This window comes from Aptenodytes patagonicus, chromosome 20, assembly GCF_965638725.1.
Source record: "Aptenodytes patagonicus chromosome 20, bAptPat1.pri.cur, whole genome shotgun sequence".
Taxonomy (NCBI): Eukaryota; Metazoa; Chordata; class Aves; order Sphenisciformes; family Spheniscidae; genus Aptenodytes; species Aptenodytes patagonicus.
The window spans coordinates 5,766,404-5,780,525 of NC_134968.1; the positions used below are offsets into that span (position 1 = coordinate 5,766,404).

The window sequence follows — 14,122 nt, forward strand, 5'->3', positions numbered from 1 at the left end:
GTCGCGCTCTCCCCCCCCCCCCGACTCGCCCCGCGGGCGGCCGCGTGCGCATGCGCGGCGGCGGCGGCGGCGCTCCAAGATGGCGGCGCCCGGCGGGGAGGCGGCGGGCGGCTTCGCGGCCTGGCTGGCGGCGCGGCTGGAGGCGCTGGGCCTGGACCGCGCCGTCTACGGTGCCTACATCCAGGGGCTGCTCCGCGAGGAGGAGAGCGACGAGGAGCGGCTGGAGGCGCTGCGCGGCGTCCTGGCCGCCTGCCTGGTGAGGGACGGGCCGGCGGGTGCCTCTCACCGGCGGCCGGGCCGGGCGGGACGAGCCTCCCGGGGTAGGAGGGCTGGTTCCGGCCGGCATCGCCGCCTGGTCCGCGCCCCTCAGCTTTCCGTCTCCCTGCCGGGACTCACCCGCGCCCCCGGGAGGCGACGGGCGGCCGCGGCCTCGCTGGGCCCGGAGGCTCCGTGGGGGGCTGGCGTGGAGAACCGCGGGGGACACGCGGGCATCGCTCCCCTGGAGCCCTCGGGTGGATAATCGCCTTCCCCGGAGGGTCCCCAACATCTCCGGGGGCCTTTCCGGGTCCTTCAGGTGTTCGGAGCTTATTTGGGGTTTTCCGTTTGTTGGGGAGGGGGGTTTGTGCCGGTTTTGAGGCTGATCGGAAGCTTTGTCAGCCGCTGTGGAGCGCGGCTGTTCGCGTGGGGGAAGAAAAGGGTCGCTTTTTAGTCGTGTGGAGGACACAGGGTTTAGCCTGCGAGCTGGGTGGCTTTCTGGTAGTGCCCAAGTGCGGTTTAAGAGGTGATTTTTGACGACAGATCCTCTGGAGTGGCTCAACGATAGCTGCGTTAGATGGTTGTCCTTCCTCCGGCAGATCTCATTCCTCACGGCACGCTGTTGTCTTCCAGGAGTCAGGCCCTTGGGTCGGGCTGGAGCTGGAGTCCGTCTCCCAGCTGGGACAGAGATTAACAGCGCTGCCAGCCGTGCGTGGGCAGAGGCTGGAGCGCTCGGGGGTGGGCAGTGCTTGCCTCTCCCCCCGCCAGACTTCTGGGAGAGAGTTAGGAGAGTGCAGAAAAGAATTTCTCTTCAATAGTCGTCTCCTTTGGGGGCTGTAGGATTTTTACAGTATCTGTATTTCAGGATGTTGCATAAATGGATGTTTTGTAGCGTAAAACGTCAAATAGTGAGCGCGCGCTGCTGTTGGCAGTCTGCTCAATGGCTGTCGCTGATTTCCTCCCAAAATGTCTGTATAGGAGCACAAAACCCAAAGGGACTTGGTCACTACAGTCAGCTTTGTGTTATCATAGGTAACTATATCATATAATTCTTTCCGTTCACCAACTGCGTGCCATTTTAAGTTGGTTTTCCTAAAAGATAGAGCACCCCTTCACTGCCTTCCGTCATCCCTTCCCCACCCTGGGGCACCAGCAGTACGGTAGTCTCTAAAAGAAGTGTAACTGTGGCAGTGTAGCTTTGTGCCTAAAATAATAGGAGAAGGAAACAGTGCATCCTGCTGGCGTTAGGGGCAGAGCAAAACGTCTTTGGAAAATGCTGTTGTAAAATAGCTGAGGTTAATTAACTTGCCTGTAATTACCAGACTTGCTTCATTTCATCGCCAATGACAGAGCCCGTGTCCGATCCTTGACCACGCCGGTTGCAGACTCGCAAGCCTGGGGCGGGCCTCGCGTTTCGCTGTGCGTGCTCTTTCCGAGCTCTGGAGGTACGTAGCGTGGTGGCCGTCCCTTGCCCCGCAGTGGGCTGCGTTACGTTCTGGTGTTCCCCCTTTTCTCTTCAGTGCCGAGTTACCCTTTTGCGCTGCCGCCCGGTTTGAGAACCGGTGCGGGGTTTTCATGTTCATCGAGCTCTGGGCTGTCTTTATCCTGTACATGTCGCGCCGCAGCCCCGTTTCTTCTCTTCATTTTCTTCTTTGTGACACAGTCGCAGCTGACTTCTGCTTCATTCGCAGTTTCGAGCTCAGTTTGATTTTTCTGCAATTCTTTTGTCTCTTGAACCCTCAAACTTTTTAATCACTTTTTTTAGTCGGTGCATTTTTTTTTTCTTTAGTTGTAGACTCTGCTTATTTCTGCATTGACTTTCGAAAAATCTTTTATTTGGTTAATTTGGGGCCTTTCTTGCCAAGTCTTTTATCTTTGTTCTATACACAAATTCCAGGTAATTTTTTGTTTGTTTGTTTGTTTTTGCCAACCCTCATGAAAATAAATTTCAGGTGACCTCTGCACTCGTGTCCATGGTTCCTCAGTCCTGAAAATGTCATGCATTCGTTCCCTGAGTTTATTCAGACGTGATTTCAAATCAAGAAACTTAGAACCGAGATCTGTTTCTGTTCAGTTCTTCTCTTTAAACCAGCCAGATTCCAGATCACTTGTATTTTCCATAGTTAATTTTCCTCTGTATTTACTAACCTCTACAACAACATTGTCTCTTGTTTGGGGAATACTAGATGAAGATACTTGGTTGTGGCACCCTCAGCTCCCGGCACTCCACCACTGTTAGTAGTGTTTGCTCTTATACGTGGGAGGCACAGAGGTCAGTGCTCTGCTAGAGGTCTCCATCCAGACCGCAGTGAGACGGAAGGGTGCTACAGCAAGCAGCCTGCGCTGCGTGGCAGAACTTCTCTTTGCATCCTTCTGTAACAGTTGAGTTTTGCCCAGGCTGCCCCATCACGTCTCTTTTCTGTGGCTTCGTTCGTGTCCGTTCACGCGCTCTCATCTCGGTCTTTTGTTTCTTCCTTTCTACAGCTCCAAGGCTGTTTTTTCATCGTTTCTGGGATCGCTAGAACATCTCACTTTTGTGTTCTTCTCCCCTCATAGGCCTGCTCCCACCGATACACAAATACCCGATTTGTTTCTTACTGCTCAAACCCTCGTTAAAGGTTGCGTGGGTCTCTGCTGTCATTGTTAGTCTTCTGCCGTTCATTTTCCTTCCCACTTGCGGCCATTCCTTTATCATCACTTGCCTGATTTTCTTCCTCCTGCACACTGAAACCAGGCACCCAGGAAATATGTCTCCCCCAGCCTTCTCTCCTGGCTTAACATAAAGTTGCTTATCGTTTTGCCAGCCTTGATTCCAGTGGGCCAGTATTCCCTGCACTCAGGGGAGCCCATCCATTGAGGCAGATCCTTTTACTATGAGTGTTTCTGGCGCTTAAAAACCTTCATGTCTTCCATGTCCTTGAACCATGCTGATTTTTGTTATCTTTTCATGACTCACTGTGTGTCTGAGGGCTGGAAGGGTCCCTCTGACTGGCACTTGAAATGGTGTTTCCATGCACATCATCCTTGTTTCTGGTCTGCTCATCCAACATGTGTTCCTGTGAGGACCTCAGTGTCATTTCCCAGTGGGAGTGGGGTCAGTGGGTTCTTCCAGAACTAAACCACCTGTTCTCATACCTGATCTTAGCAGATTAGGCATCATCCTGTCCTCTGGATCTACTCTCGTTAAAGGCATGTTGACTTCTTAAAATGGAGTCTGGCATCGGTGGGAATCACAAACCCTTTGTCCTTCTGCTGTTTCTCTGTTTGAAGATCACCTCCTCTCACAGCCTTGAACATCCCGCCTGTTTGTCCTTGCAGCATCTCCTCCCCAACCCGGGGACCTTGTTCAGTTGTGCGTACGGCCCTGAACAGTGCTCATGATCTCGGTGCTTGGCTGCTTTGTGTGATGGTATTGCTGCGCGTCGGTTCTCCTGCCATCTGCCTGTTATGCGCAGAATTTTGTGCTCAGCTGTTGTAGGCTCAGGGTGGGAGGACTTTATTCTGAGTTGCTCTTTATTTTTATTGGAGCAAAAGGTGGAGAGATTTTTGTGTATGTTTTTATCTCCTTGTCTGTCCCACAGTTGTGGAGAACTCAGTGTTTTTTTGCTCTCCCCCATGCAGGTGAGCTTTGCTCTGCTGGATGGGTAATGTTTTCTGTGCAGTCTGTCCTGGAACTTGAAGGTGCTTTTTTTAGGTACCTAGTGCCCAACCTTTCAAGATGAGGATCGTGAACTTGGTGTCTTTTGGGTGGGAAGTCTGTGCGCAGGGGTTTGGTGTGCTCGTCTGTGAAATGCCAATTACTGCACGCCTGGCTGTGAAAGGTGGGGAAAGGGGCAGAGGGTGGCGGTCTGGTTCCTACACATGTACATAAGAAATTCTTTTCTAGGCAGAGTTTATCAGGTTTGCTGCCTCTCAGAGCTAGCTTTTGGCATAGGCAGGGTAGGCGATGGTCAGGGCTGGCAGAACAGCTCTGGTGAGAGGTCACCGTTGCTTTGCTGCCTGATTTGTCCCTGCTTGAGTGCAGTGCTGCTGCCCGAGGAGAGCAGGAAGACTGTAAGGATTTGCAGGCAGTGCCTGGATCTAGCCTGAGCATCAACAGCTGCAGTGCACCGGCCAGACCTGCCAAGGTGCAGGGGAAGGGGATGTCTCAGTCCCAGCTGGCTCATTCCTCAGGTGTCCCTGGCCAGCTAGTTTCTGTTTGATATCAGCTCTCCTCAAGCCCCTCTGCCTCTCTGCTGCTGGTTTTTCCTAAGTGGTGGGCAAACCCGATTTAATGTTAATGTGCAAAATAAAAAAAATATTGAAGCTTCCTGCCCCTGTATGTTGTACACATACATCTTCCTAGTGAAGTGGTCCTGGCTGTAACTCTTCAAAACACTTTTCTTTTTTATCAGGATCGTGTTTCTTGCCTGGATTCAGCTTCTGTAACCTGAACTCACGTATTGGGCAATTCTTGCAGAAATGCTGGGACCACGTGTGCTGAGATGTGGTAGTGTGTCGCCTGCCTACGGCTGGAACTTGAATTACGGTGTTGATCATCCCCCCAGCAGCTGTACGTAGGCACTGGGGAGAGAGCTAGTCATGGTGGAGCTCCACAAGCAAAGGATCTGGTGATGGGAATACCGCCCTGTTGCTGGTTGCATGCGTTTCCTTTCTCCCTGTATTTTAGTCTTCCTCAGTAATGAACAACAGTGTGAATGCATTCCACTGCCACCTCTAGATCATGTTTAATGCTCCAGACAGGTCAAGGGGGACAAGAATATCCCTGCTAGTGGGAGGAGATGGTCTATCAGTACCACCAAAGTGGTTTCAGCTCTGTACTGGCCCTGACCCATGTTTTATCCAGTCTTATTTATTCGCTTTAGTGAGATTGGCTTGGAGGTGGCCTTTGAGTAGCTGGCTGTTCCATAGCCTTGCTCAAGAAGAGAGATGATGCTGGGCAGTAGATTTCTAGAGCAAAGACACCCCGATTGCCTTTCTTTGGTGTTTGTAGGGCTGTTGCACCTAGAGAGCCAGCCGCTATGAAACCAGCGTGTGTTGTTAGAGCTGTTATCATGTGAAAAAGTAAACTGCCGCAGTGATACGGCATCGCCTGGCGCGGTGCAGAGCTGTTGGATGGCAGCCTTGACACCTTGTGTTTGCCTAGCGGGTCAAGGCATTCTCTAGTCCTGAGCTGTGTCAACAAGTAAGTGCATCGCATGACTTGTGTCATCCCAGGTCAACAAAAGTCCTGTGTGTGCATTTAACGACTAGATTTCATGTGAAAAGCTGTATCGCTTGTTGATGATGAGCCTATGAGCTTATTCCTGGGTGTTCAGATTCTCTGCAGCTGGTACTTTTTGTATCTGATTCGTGCTTGTTTAAAGCAGACCAACTTTGTTCCAAGACTGAGAAGTCTCTTTTCCCTTACTAGGAAGAAGATCTCTTAAACGATGTTTGCAGGGAAGTAGTCGAGAAGTGGTCTGAATCTCAGATTGTTGACGCCAAAGAGAAAAAAGAAGGTAGTGTCGCTGCTCGGTGTGCCTTTCCTCGTGGTATGAGTAATTTGCAGGGCCTTACCAAGATGAGAACTGGGTGTTCGTCCTGTTAGGAGTTAAAACCAACGCTGCTAATATGTTTGCAGATCTGACTTGCTTCTCGTTGCCATTGCTGCTTATTTACTGTTTTGTCTTGATATACGAAATGAGGATGAGTAGTTTCACTTTTGGCTCTCCCTAGCATTGTACTGCTTTTTGGGTTCGCAATCCTGCAGAGGAAAAGCTCTTTTTTTTTTCTGTAGGATTTTTTCAATTTCCTTTTGCAAAACACCTAGGGCTTTATCTCCGTTCAATGCTAACAATGTAGCGACGGCAGCTGGCGCGCTGATGGTAGATGCAATTATTATGGTATAAAATGCCTACGCTACTTCAGTTTATGCTGGTTTGGAAAGCAGGTGTTTTTGTACAACTACAACTGCACCTATGGAGAGCTGTGCTGTCCCTTCTGCTGCTACTTACCCCAGTACCCATCAGGAAAGCATCCTTATTTTCCTCTTTCAAAATCTTCTCTTAAAACTGTCCTTTTTTCCCATAAATGCTTGTAGGGGGGGAAGCTCTGTGAGGCTGCTGCTATCCGTACTAACGCTGCTCCTTTCCCAGTCATGTATGTAGTCCCACCATTTCTTTGTATCCTCTCTGAATTCATTCCTCGTCTTCAGCTGTCGGCTCGGGAGCAAAGACCTCCGTCTTGTTCTTGTTCATCGGGGGAGGCTTGTTCTGGTCAATGAGCAGAGCTCTGGAGTACAATGAAGTCATACGCTGGAAAGATTTTGCTGGTTTAAGCATACTGCATGGATCAATTAGTAATCTTCCAACTGTACGGACCTAACCGTAGCCCGTGACAATGTAACATCCTTTTTGGCTAAATCCTGCTTTTTGTTTGCTTTGCATTTTTTTTTGTTGGTTCTGGTTGCAAACAGAATATTGTCACTCACTGACGTCATTCTAGAAATAGTTCTCCCAGTGAGCCCTTACCATGAGGCCTGCGTTTATGTAGCACTTTTCTTGTCTAAACCTCAGCATTTCACAAATACCACTCACCTCCTCTTTACAGATGAGGCAGCTGAACCACGCAGCAGTTCAGTGGCTCTCCCCTAAAATTCATTGAAGCCTGTCCTTCGCCTAACCTTGCCTTTGGCTGGGGACAGGGAAAAGTTACGCTATTCTGTGCATTAAATAAAATAAATCCCTCTTTTGGGGACAAGTGATTGGAATTGCTGGACGACTCCTGCTCATACTATTGGTTACCTGCAGGGATATTTCTTACTTGTCACCAAAAGAAGGTAGCAGTATGTGGCTCGGTCGTTAGAAGTGCAAGGATTTAATTATTTCACTGTGGTTCCATAAAAGGATAAATCCCCAATGAAGTCAATTATCTACTTAGAATAACAATCCTGAGGATAAGTTATTAACAAACTAAAAAAAATTCGGTGTCAAAACCCAAATGTCATTTTAAGAAATGGGCTTCAGAACTTCAGTATTAGAAGGAAAATCCACTGTTCGTTTCCCTAGGTAGGTGGAAAAGAAAGAGTATTAAACTGATGGGTCACTTTGGGTTTTCAGAATTTCTATTTGATGTGGTTTTAAGTACGTTGTTAAATAAACATATGTAGCCGCTTTTAACCAGAGGAGAATGCAATTTGGAGTCAAATGGATTTTCATTAGCAAGAGTCTTACTGATTTCAAAGTTTCATTGTGAAACTTCCCTTGCTCCAGGAAAAATAGCGTCTGATCGTGGCTGCGCACAGCACGGGGGAATTCCTCCTCGCGAGGAGAAGCTGGTGTCACATCAGCGCATCAGACGCCGTGCTGGCCTGAACCACCTCCTTGGTGGCTCTTCAGCAGCTCCTGCTCTCTCAATCCTCAGATTGACTTCCCAAAAATGGCCGGCTTGCTGTGCTCTGTGCGTTGACAGCACCACTAGTGACCTTGTGAGAAGGCTTGTGGGAGGAGGGTGGGGGATATTTTTGGGTGAGACTTCTCCCTTTAGCTTGGTGCATCTGTCCCCAGCGACAGCTGCCTCCCCGCAGACGGGGGACTGCCTGTGACAGTGGGACAGTGCCTTTTGGGGACTGCAGATGTAGGAAGCAGCGGCGCCTGGCATCTGTCAGCTGGGACTTCACTGCCATGTCTGCAGGGACTGACTGATGCTCTGACTCTTCTCCTTGCCAGATGAGATCCAAGCCATCGCCAGCATGATGGAGAAGCAGGCCAAGATTGTGGTGAAGCCGAAGGAGGTCTCCCAGGAGGAGAAGCAAAGGAAAGCTGCCCTCCTGGCCCAGTATGCCAATGTGACGGACGAGGAGGAATATCCTTTTCCTGACCCAGTCGGGACTCAGTGCTTTGAAGGACAATGTTTATTAAAAATCTCCTAAAACAACGCCTTTACAGCTTTGCAGTGTCTAGTGGGGAGAATTGGGGAAACTTTACAATCTTCCTTCTCCACGATAAAATAACTTCAATGGAAAAAAGCATGAAAGCTCCTAGTTTGTGGAGTGCCACGAGCAGATGCTCCTTTGAGGTTGTTTCTCCGCCATTACCACACTCCCCACCAACACGTGCTTGGCTGGGTAAGGTTTGCCCGGTCAAGGTGTGTTGCAGAAGAGGAGTGAATCGCCTCCCGGTAACTCTGTGCACGGTAGTTAACGAATTTATCTCTTGCTTTCTGAAGAGAAATCTGCTGAAAAGATCCTTTTTAGGGAGAGTATGTGTAGAGTGAGAGAGTTTAAAGTTAGCTCTTCGTAGTGCTGAAGAAGCAGCTCTTCCTTGAAGAGCAAAGTTGAAAAGGAGGGCATTGTACCTGGCACTCCAGCAGGTGGGAGCTGAATGGGGGGTTTTGGGGGGTTTTGTGCTTGCCTGGTCTTGGTCTGCATGAGTGTTTAGCTTCTTCCTCGTGGCTTGATAAAACAGTTACTTGACGTGTTTTGAGTTAAGCATGACTGTATAGAGGCGCGAGTTCATTACTGATGTCCATATTTCCTTAATTCTCTCACTGGCGAGGATGAACAGGATGGATCCATTGCGACAGCAGTAAATATTGGGTCAGAAAAATGTATCCTTTGAATTCTCAGTGACCCAGGCTTTTTGGAAAGAAGGCAGCTTCCACGGTGAGTTTCCCATCCTTCCTTATCTGTGCTGATACTCCCTGTTTCTTTAGGGCCACCTTTTAAGTTTGGTGATTCATTTTTCTTTTCACGTAGCCTGACCTTGCTCGTAATTAAAGTTAGAGGTCCATCTGCTCCCTGCCCTGTGTGCACAGCTGAGACTGATCCTGTCATTCTCTTTTCTGTCCTCTATTCCTTCCTTCCCTCTTCCACCCTCTCTGAATCTTCACAGAACATGCTATTAATAAGGATAATTCTCCCAGAACACCAGCTTAATGTTAATTGGTGTCCAGAGAGGTAAATCATGTCAGGAATTATTAAAAGTGCAACAGAAACGAAACTACCGTGAAACTCGTGAGGCCGTGGTGCAGCCAAACTTTAATGGTGAACAAGGACCAATTATCCCACGTTCTTCTCAAAACAATAATTTGGGACAATCCTTGAGCTCACCAGCTGGCAGGTTTAAGATGGAAGTAGGTTTTTATCACATAATTAAAAAGCGAAACCTAAATTATTCTTGTCCCTACATTACTGATGGTTAGGAGGAAGAGACGGTGGAGGAGACACCCACTCACTCTTTCTGATGCTCTTCCCAAAGCATTTGCCACTAGTCGCTGCAGGAGAGAGGACACGAGACCGTGGTGGTCCCTGGCGTGAGCTGCCTCATCCGTTCCCGTGTCTGCAGCCTTCCTCCGTGGCCGGCAGGACGGGCAGAGCTGCCCCAGCCAGCGCTGTGTGGCGCCGTTCCCCTCCCGTTAGCTGGGACTGTTGGGGAGCTAGAGGGAATGCCTTGCTCCCGCTGGCTGTCGGCTCCCGGTCCAGGGGGGATCAGCTGTAATCACAGTGTCTGCAGTTACGTATACATATGTACACATACGTATATGTAAAAACATATATGTCATATACACAGCTGTAGTGAATCCACTCGAGGAAGCTGTACCATATCTATTGTTTTTCTTCCTCTTGGGTTTGTAGAGGTTTTACAAATTTTTTTTTACATATCAGTCTTAGGAACCTGTAGGCAACTTGATTTTTCTCAGAAAAATCCTTTTCTAGGGAGTGTGCACATGACTTCTCTATTTGGAAAAACAAAGAGATATTCCTTTTTCTTTCTCCGTTTCTCATTTCTCATTCCCAAATGCCTTACCTGCTTGGCGAGGAAGCCAAAGTGGGAGTCAGAAGGTGAAGGTAGAATAAACCAGCCCGCGTGCTAGAGCCAGTGTCTAGTTTAGAGCTCCAAAATACAGCTGCTGAGTAGAAGCTGTGCGGCTTCAGCCAGAGCGTTGTCAGCCCTTAACACACCACCAGCGTTGTTCCGAAACACAAACGTGGAGGATGTCTTGAATGCCAGGAAGCTGGAACGGGAGCTGCTGCGAGATGAGTTCCAGAAGAAAAAAGAGCAAGACAAACTCCAGCGAGAGAAGGATAAGCTAGCCAAGCAGGAGCGGAAGGAGAAGGAGAAGAAAAGGACACAAAAAGGCGAGCGGAAGCGATAGCTGGGGTTTTCCAGTTGGACTCTCAAGGGATAAAATTAATTACAAATATGGTGTGTGTTTAAAAAGCAGCAGAAATTCTGGGCACGTGGCTGGCGAGTGGTTCTTTGGAAGTGGTTTGGTTTTGTTTTGTTTTTTTGTTTGTTTTTTTTTTTTTACATAGCAAAAAAGGAATTTCAAGCACCTCTTAAACTTGAAGTGTGCTATATGCTTGTGGTGTCAAATGTCCCAGTCGGTTATTGTGGCCAATGTCTGTACCAAAGAGCGGTGAAGTGATTATGTCTGTGTTTTAAATCAACCAATTTTTACTTCTAACCACTTCAAGCAAAGCAAAACAAGACATAGGAGAGGGCTTCCAAGCTGGCTGCGTCCTCCTGCCGGCCTAGATTTGCAGCAACAGGGTGTTAGGATTTGAGAACAGAGCAGAGCCCCTTTCTGACGCGTAGTTACGGACATGCTGCTGCAGGGCGAATGTGAATTTATTTACACTAGCCTAGAAAAATGTATTTGCAAATACATGTATTTATGCTGCCAAGAACAGCATGCGTCTTCGTTCTGGCTGAGCTGAGCGAGCCTCAGCGAGGGCAAGTGCTGTTCTGCAGCAAGAGAAAGGAAACGTTATGAAATATATATGAGTTGCAGCTATGAGACTGCGTCACCCATGAGCTCTTGGTAAGGGAAATGCCGCACTGATTTGAGCATCAGCCAGAGCGGTAGCAAATCAGTCAAGCCCTTATGCTGTTTTAAGACTTTATGCTGGTAGCTGGAAAATGGTGCTCCCTGATGTTTCGTGTGGGTGAACGTCAACTGTTATTTCTGCGGTGGTTGCCAGGGCGAATGCTTTAACGCAGGCTCAGCGCTGAGCGGCTGTAAGCGAGTTGGATGTGCTGGGTTTACAAGCCGGCTGCTCTCACCGGGCACAGCTGCAATCGGGAGCTGCTTGTGGGGGCTGAACGCTTCTCTTGCCCCCGAAGGGCTTGTTACCTGCTGTTCCCAGCCGTTTTCATGATGGTGTCACCTGCCTCTGGAGAGGAGAACACTAATTTCTGTAAACTGAGTGTGAAGGAGGACCTGCAGTGCTTCCGGGGACGCGGGAGGAACTGGCATGCCTCACCCCTGCGCTGCTTCGTGCTCTGGCCGCCGTGTTCACTGGCGAGGTGTGCTCCTGGCAGCAGGCGGCTCCTGAGCTGCTGGCAGTGCCTGTCCCCGTTGCCTGCTTTCAGCACCAGTCTGATTAAAAGGTCATGCCTCCTGTTTAGCTGCTGCAAGTGTGAGTATCTAACTGCTTTATCTTTGGAGTTGAATAATAAAACTGGTTGGCCAAGAAGTGGGTTCCTCTCTGTCTGAGTGAACGTCGTGGTTAGCGATTGCAGTGCCCGGTGGGGGAGCTCGGACCTGTCCTGCATCCTCAGTTTCCCCTTACCCAGCAGCAGTATTTCTGAGGGCTGACTGTTGCTGTCCTCGTTTATTCACACCTCATTTCCCGAGGCTGCAGTGCCTCCCTTCACCTCTTCCCCTGGGCCTTGCAGGGCAGTGAACAAGCTGTGCTTGTCTGCAGGGCTGGCTTCTCTTCCCAGCCTGGGGCGCCGAGGTGGATCCTGGCTGCAGCATTGCATTTCTGGGTGGTTCACACAGCTGCCGGTGTGCAGGACCGCAGCGGGACGGGGAGGCGGGGGCTATCGAGGGAGAAGAGTGTCACAGCAACAGCACCGCAGAGGGGCTGCTCAAACCCCAGCACCGCGGGACCGGCTCTCGCTTTCTCCTGCAACCTGGAGCCCTTCGCACACCCCCTGGGCTTGAGGCTGGGCTCAGCACCTGTGCCTGAAGCAGTCCTGGCCACACGTGGGTTTGAGGAAGCTGCTGGTTCTCCAGGGCGATTTAACACTTCCACTCGCACCTCAGTTGCTCTGGCAGCAACAGCAGGTGGTAGGAGTCTTGTTTTTTTCCCCACATTCCTATGCTGGGTACCAAGAGCTCTGCGACCTGGTACTGAACTTCCCCAAACCTTTGCTTCCAAGCGGAAGGCAAGCTGAGGGCTGGAGCTTCCCATCTGCACTGATGCCGGCACACCGGAGGCTGTTACAGCTCAGTTCTTGAGACCTTTGGTTGTAAAGGTCCAGAGAAAACAGCTGCGTTCACTTACTCGTGACAGGAACTGAAACCCCTCTCTCTGCCTGTTACTGAGCTCAAGAGCCAAAGAACAAAAGGCTATGCCGTGAGTATGTGCCAAAATGTATACATTCTATAGAAGGGTGTATGGATTTAAGAAGGGCGCAGTCACAAGCACACTGTGGGAACTCCCTCTCTCAGAGGGGCAGATCACCTTTGCTGGTACCATTCATACCCTAACAGGGGGTTAGTTTGTTTGTTGTGCCTGGCTAGCCAAGACTTCACTCCCACAGTTAATGAAGGCCCTTTTAGGGACGGGGAAGCAGGAGCAAAGGGAAGATTCCAGCCTCACGGTTTTCAGCAGACATCCTGGGGCAGAGCAGGAGAACCACAACCATCCAGCAGCACCTCACTGAGGCAGCTTCACCAGCTTTTGGTGTTGGAAACCCAAAAGTGTGCTGTAGTCTTGCGTAAACACACAAACACATGCATCAACTGTACCTGAAGGGGTCAAACTGCCCCTGGGCCGTGAGCCCATTTCAGCACAGTTAGTGCTTCCCCGCCCGGGAGGCTGCAGGTCTGCCTTCAAACCCCAGAGCTGCTGTAACCGAGCGTCGATAATTTTTCCTATTGATTCAGTGCCCAGACCAGACGTTGCTCCTGGAGAGCTGAACGCTGATGCTAAACTAATATTCAAGATATTCAGGAGTGCATTACTGGCATCAGCACCAAGAAATTTAGAGTAGGAATAAATACTCCAGACAGACTCCTAAGATTTCTAGTGCAGATACTGAAATGATTGCATAAGCTTTCTCTGCCAGTACCGAGCTTGTAACAAACGAGACACTTGCAGGGAAAAAAAATCCACTATTTTGGCTTCACTGCATTGATACAATTTTTGCCTTGGTTTGTCTAAAGTTACAGTCATTTCTCTCTACAAAAGAGTAATTTCAGTATCACCATTCCTTTATACCTCTGTGACAGATGCACTCCTCCTGTTTGAACTAACAGAACTTTGGTCCAGGCAGATGCTCAGCAAGTAGGCCTACCTGAAGGTAATCCTATTGTGTGAGGCTATCAGTGAGAACTCAGCACCAAGCCCCCAAAAAATGGTTTGGCTGCAGACGGGCCTGATAAGCGACCGAAACTGCATGAACACAGCGGAAAATCTGACTACAAATCAACCACTTGACGCTATAAAGATCTGCAGCCATCAGGGCCCTTGAGCTCTCCCCTCCAGCAGCGGGCTGCGCGGCGGGGTCTCCCCTTGAGTAGGGACGCCTCTCAAGGTTACCCCTCGAGGCTGAGAGATCCCTTACCTGACACCAGGCATCGATGGCTTGGTAAGGGACATTTTTTGCATGCACGTAGCATTTGAGATACGTATAGTAAGCTTACGTGATTATCTTTGTATCCCATACTGACTTTCAGTATAGTAGAGTATTGACCGCCAATCCATCTGTACTTATTAAATATTTTACATACCTAAATTTACTGACTAGAACTCAATAAACTAACTACTAGATCAGATTTGCCTCCGTGATCTCCGATTCTTCTCCTGCAATAACCTCTTAACATACTTCAGTAACTAACTGAAAATTACAATCCCTGTTAACAGACGAAG

At 49.4% G+C, this 14,122-nt stretch overlaps 1 protein-coding gene across 1 annotated transcript; it reads left to right on the top strand.

The window, feature by feature from the left end:
- The first annotated feature begins 79 nt into the window (after positions 1–79).
- On the top strand, positions 80–11,716 carry CCDC43 (coiled-coil domain containing 43). The gene is made up of 5 exons (XM_076356651.1): positions 80–256; positions 5,669–5,756; positions 7,965–8,100; positions 8,786–8,844; positions 10,205–11,716. The coding sequence occupies exons 1-5, from the start codon at positions 80–82 to the stop codon at positions 10,390–10,392; spliced, it is 648 nt and encodes a 215-aa protein (XP_076212766.1). The 3' UTR covers positions 10,393–11,716.
- Positions 11,717–14,122: the final 2,406 nt, after the last annotated feature.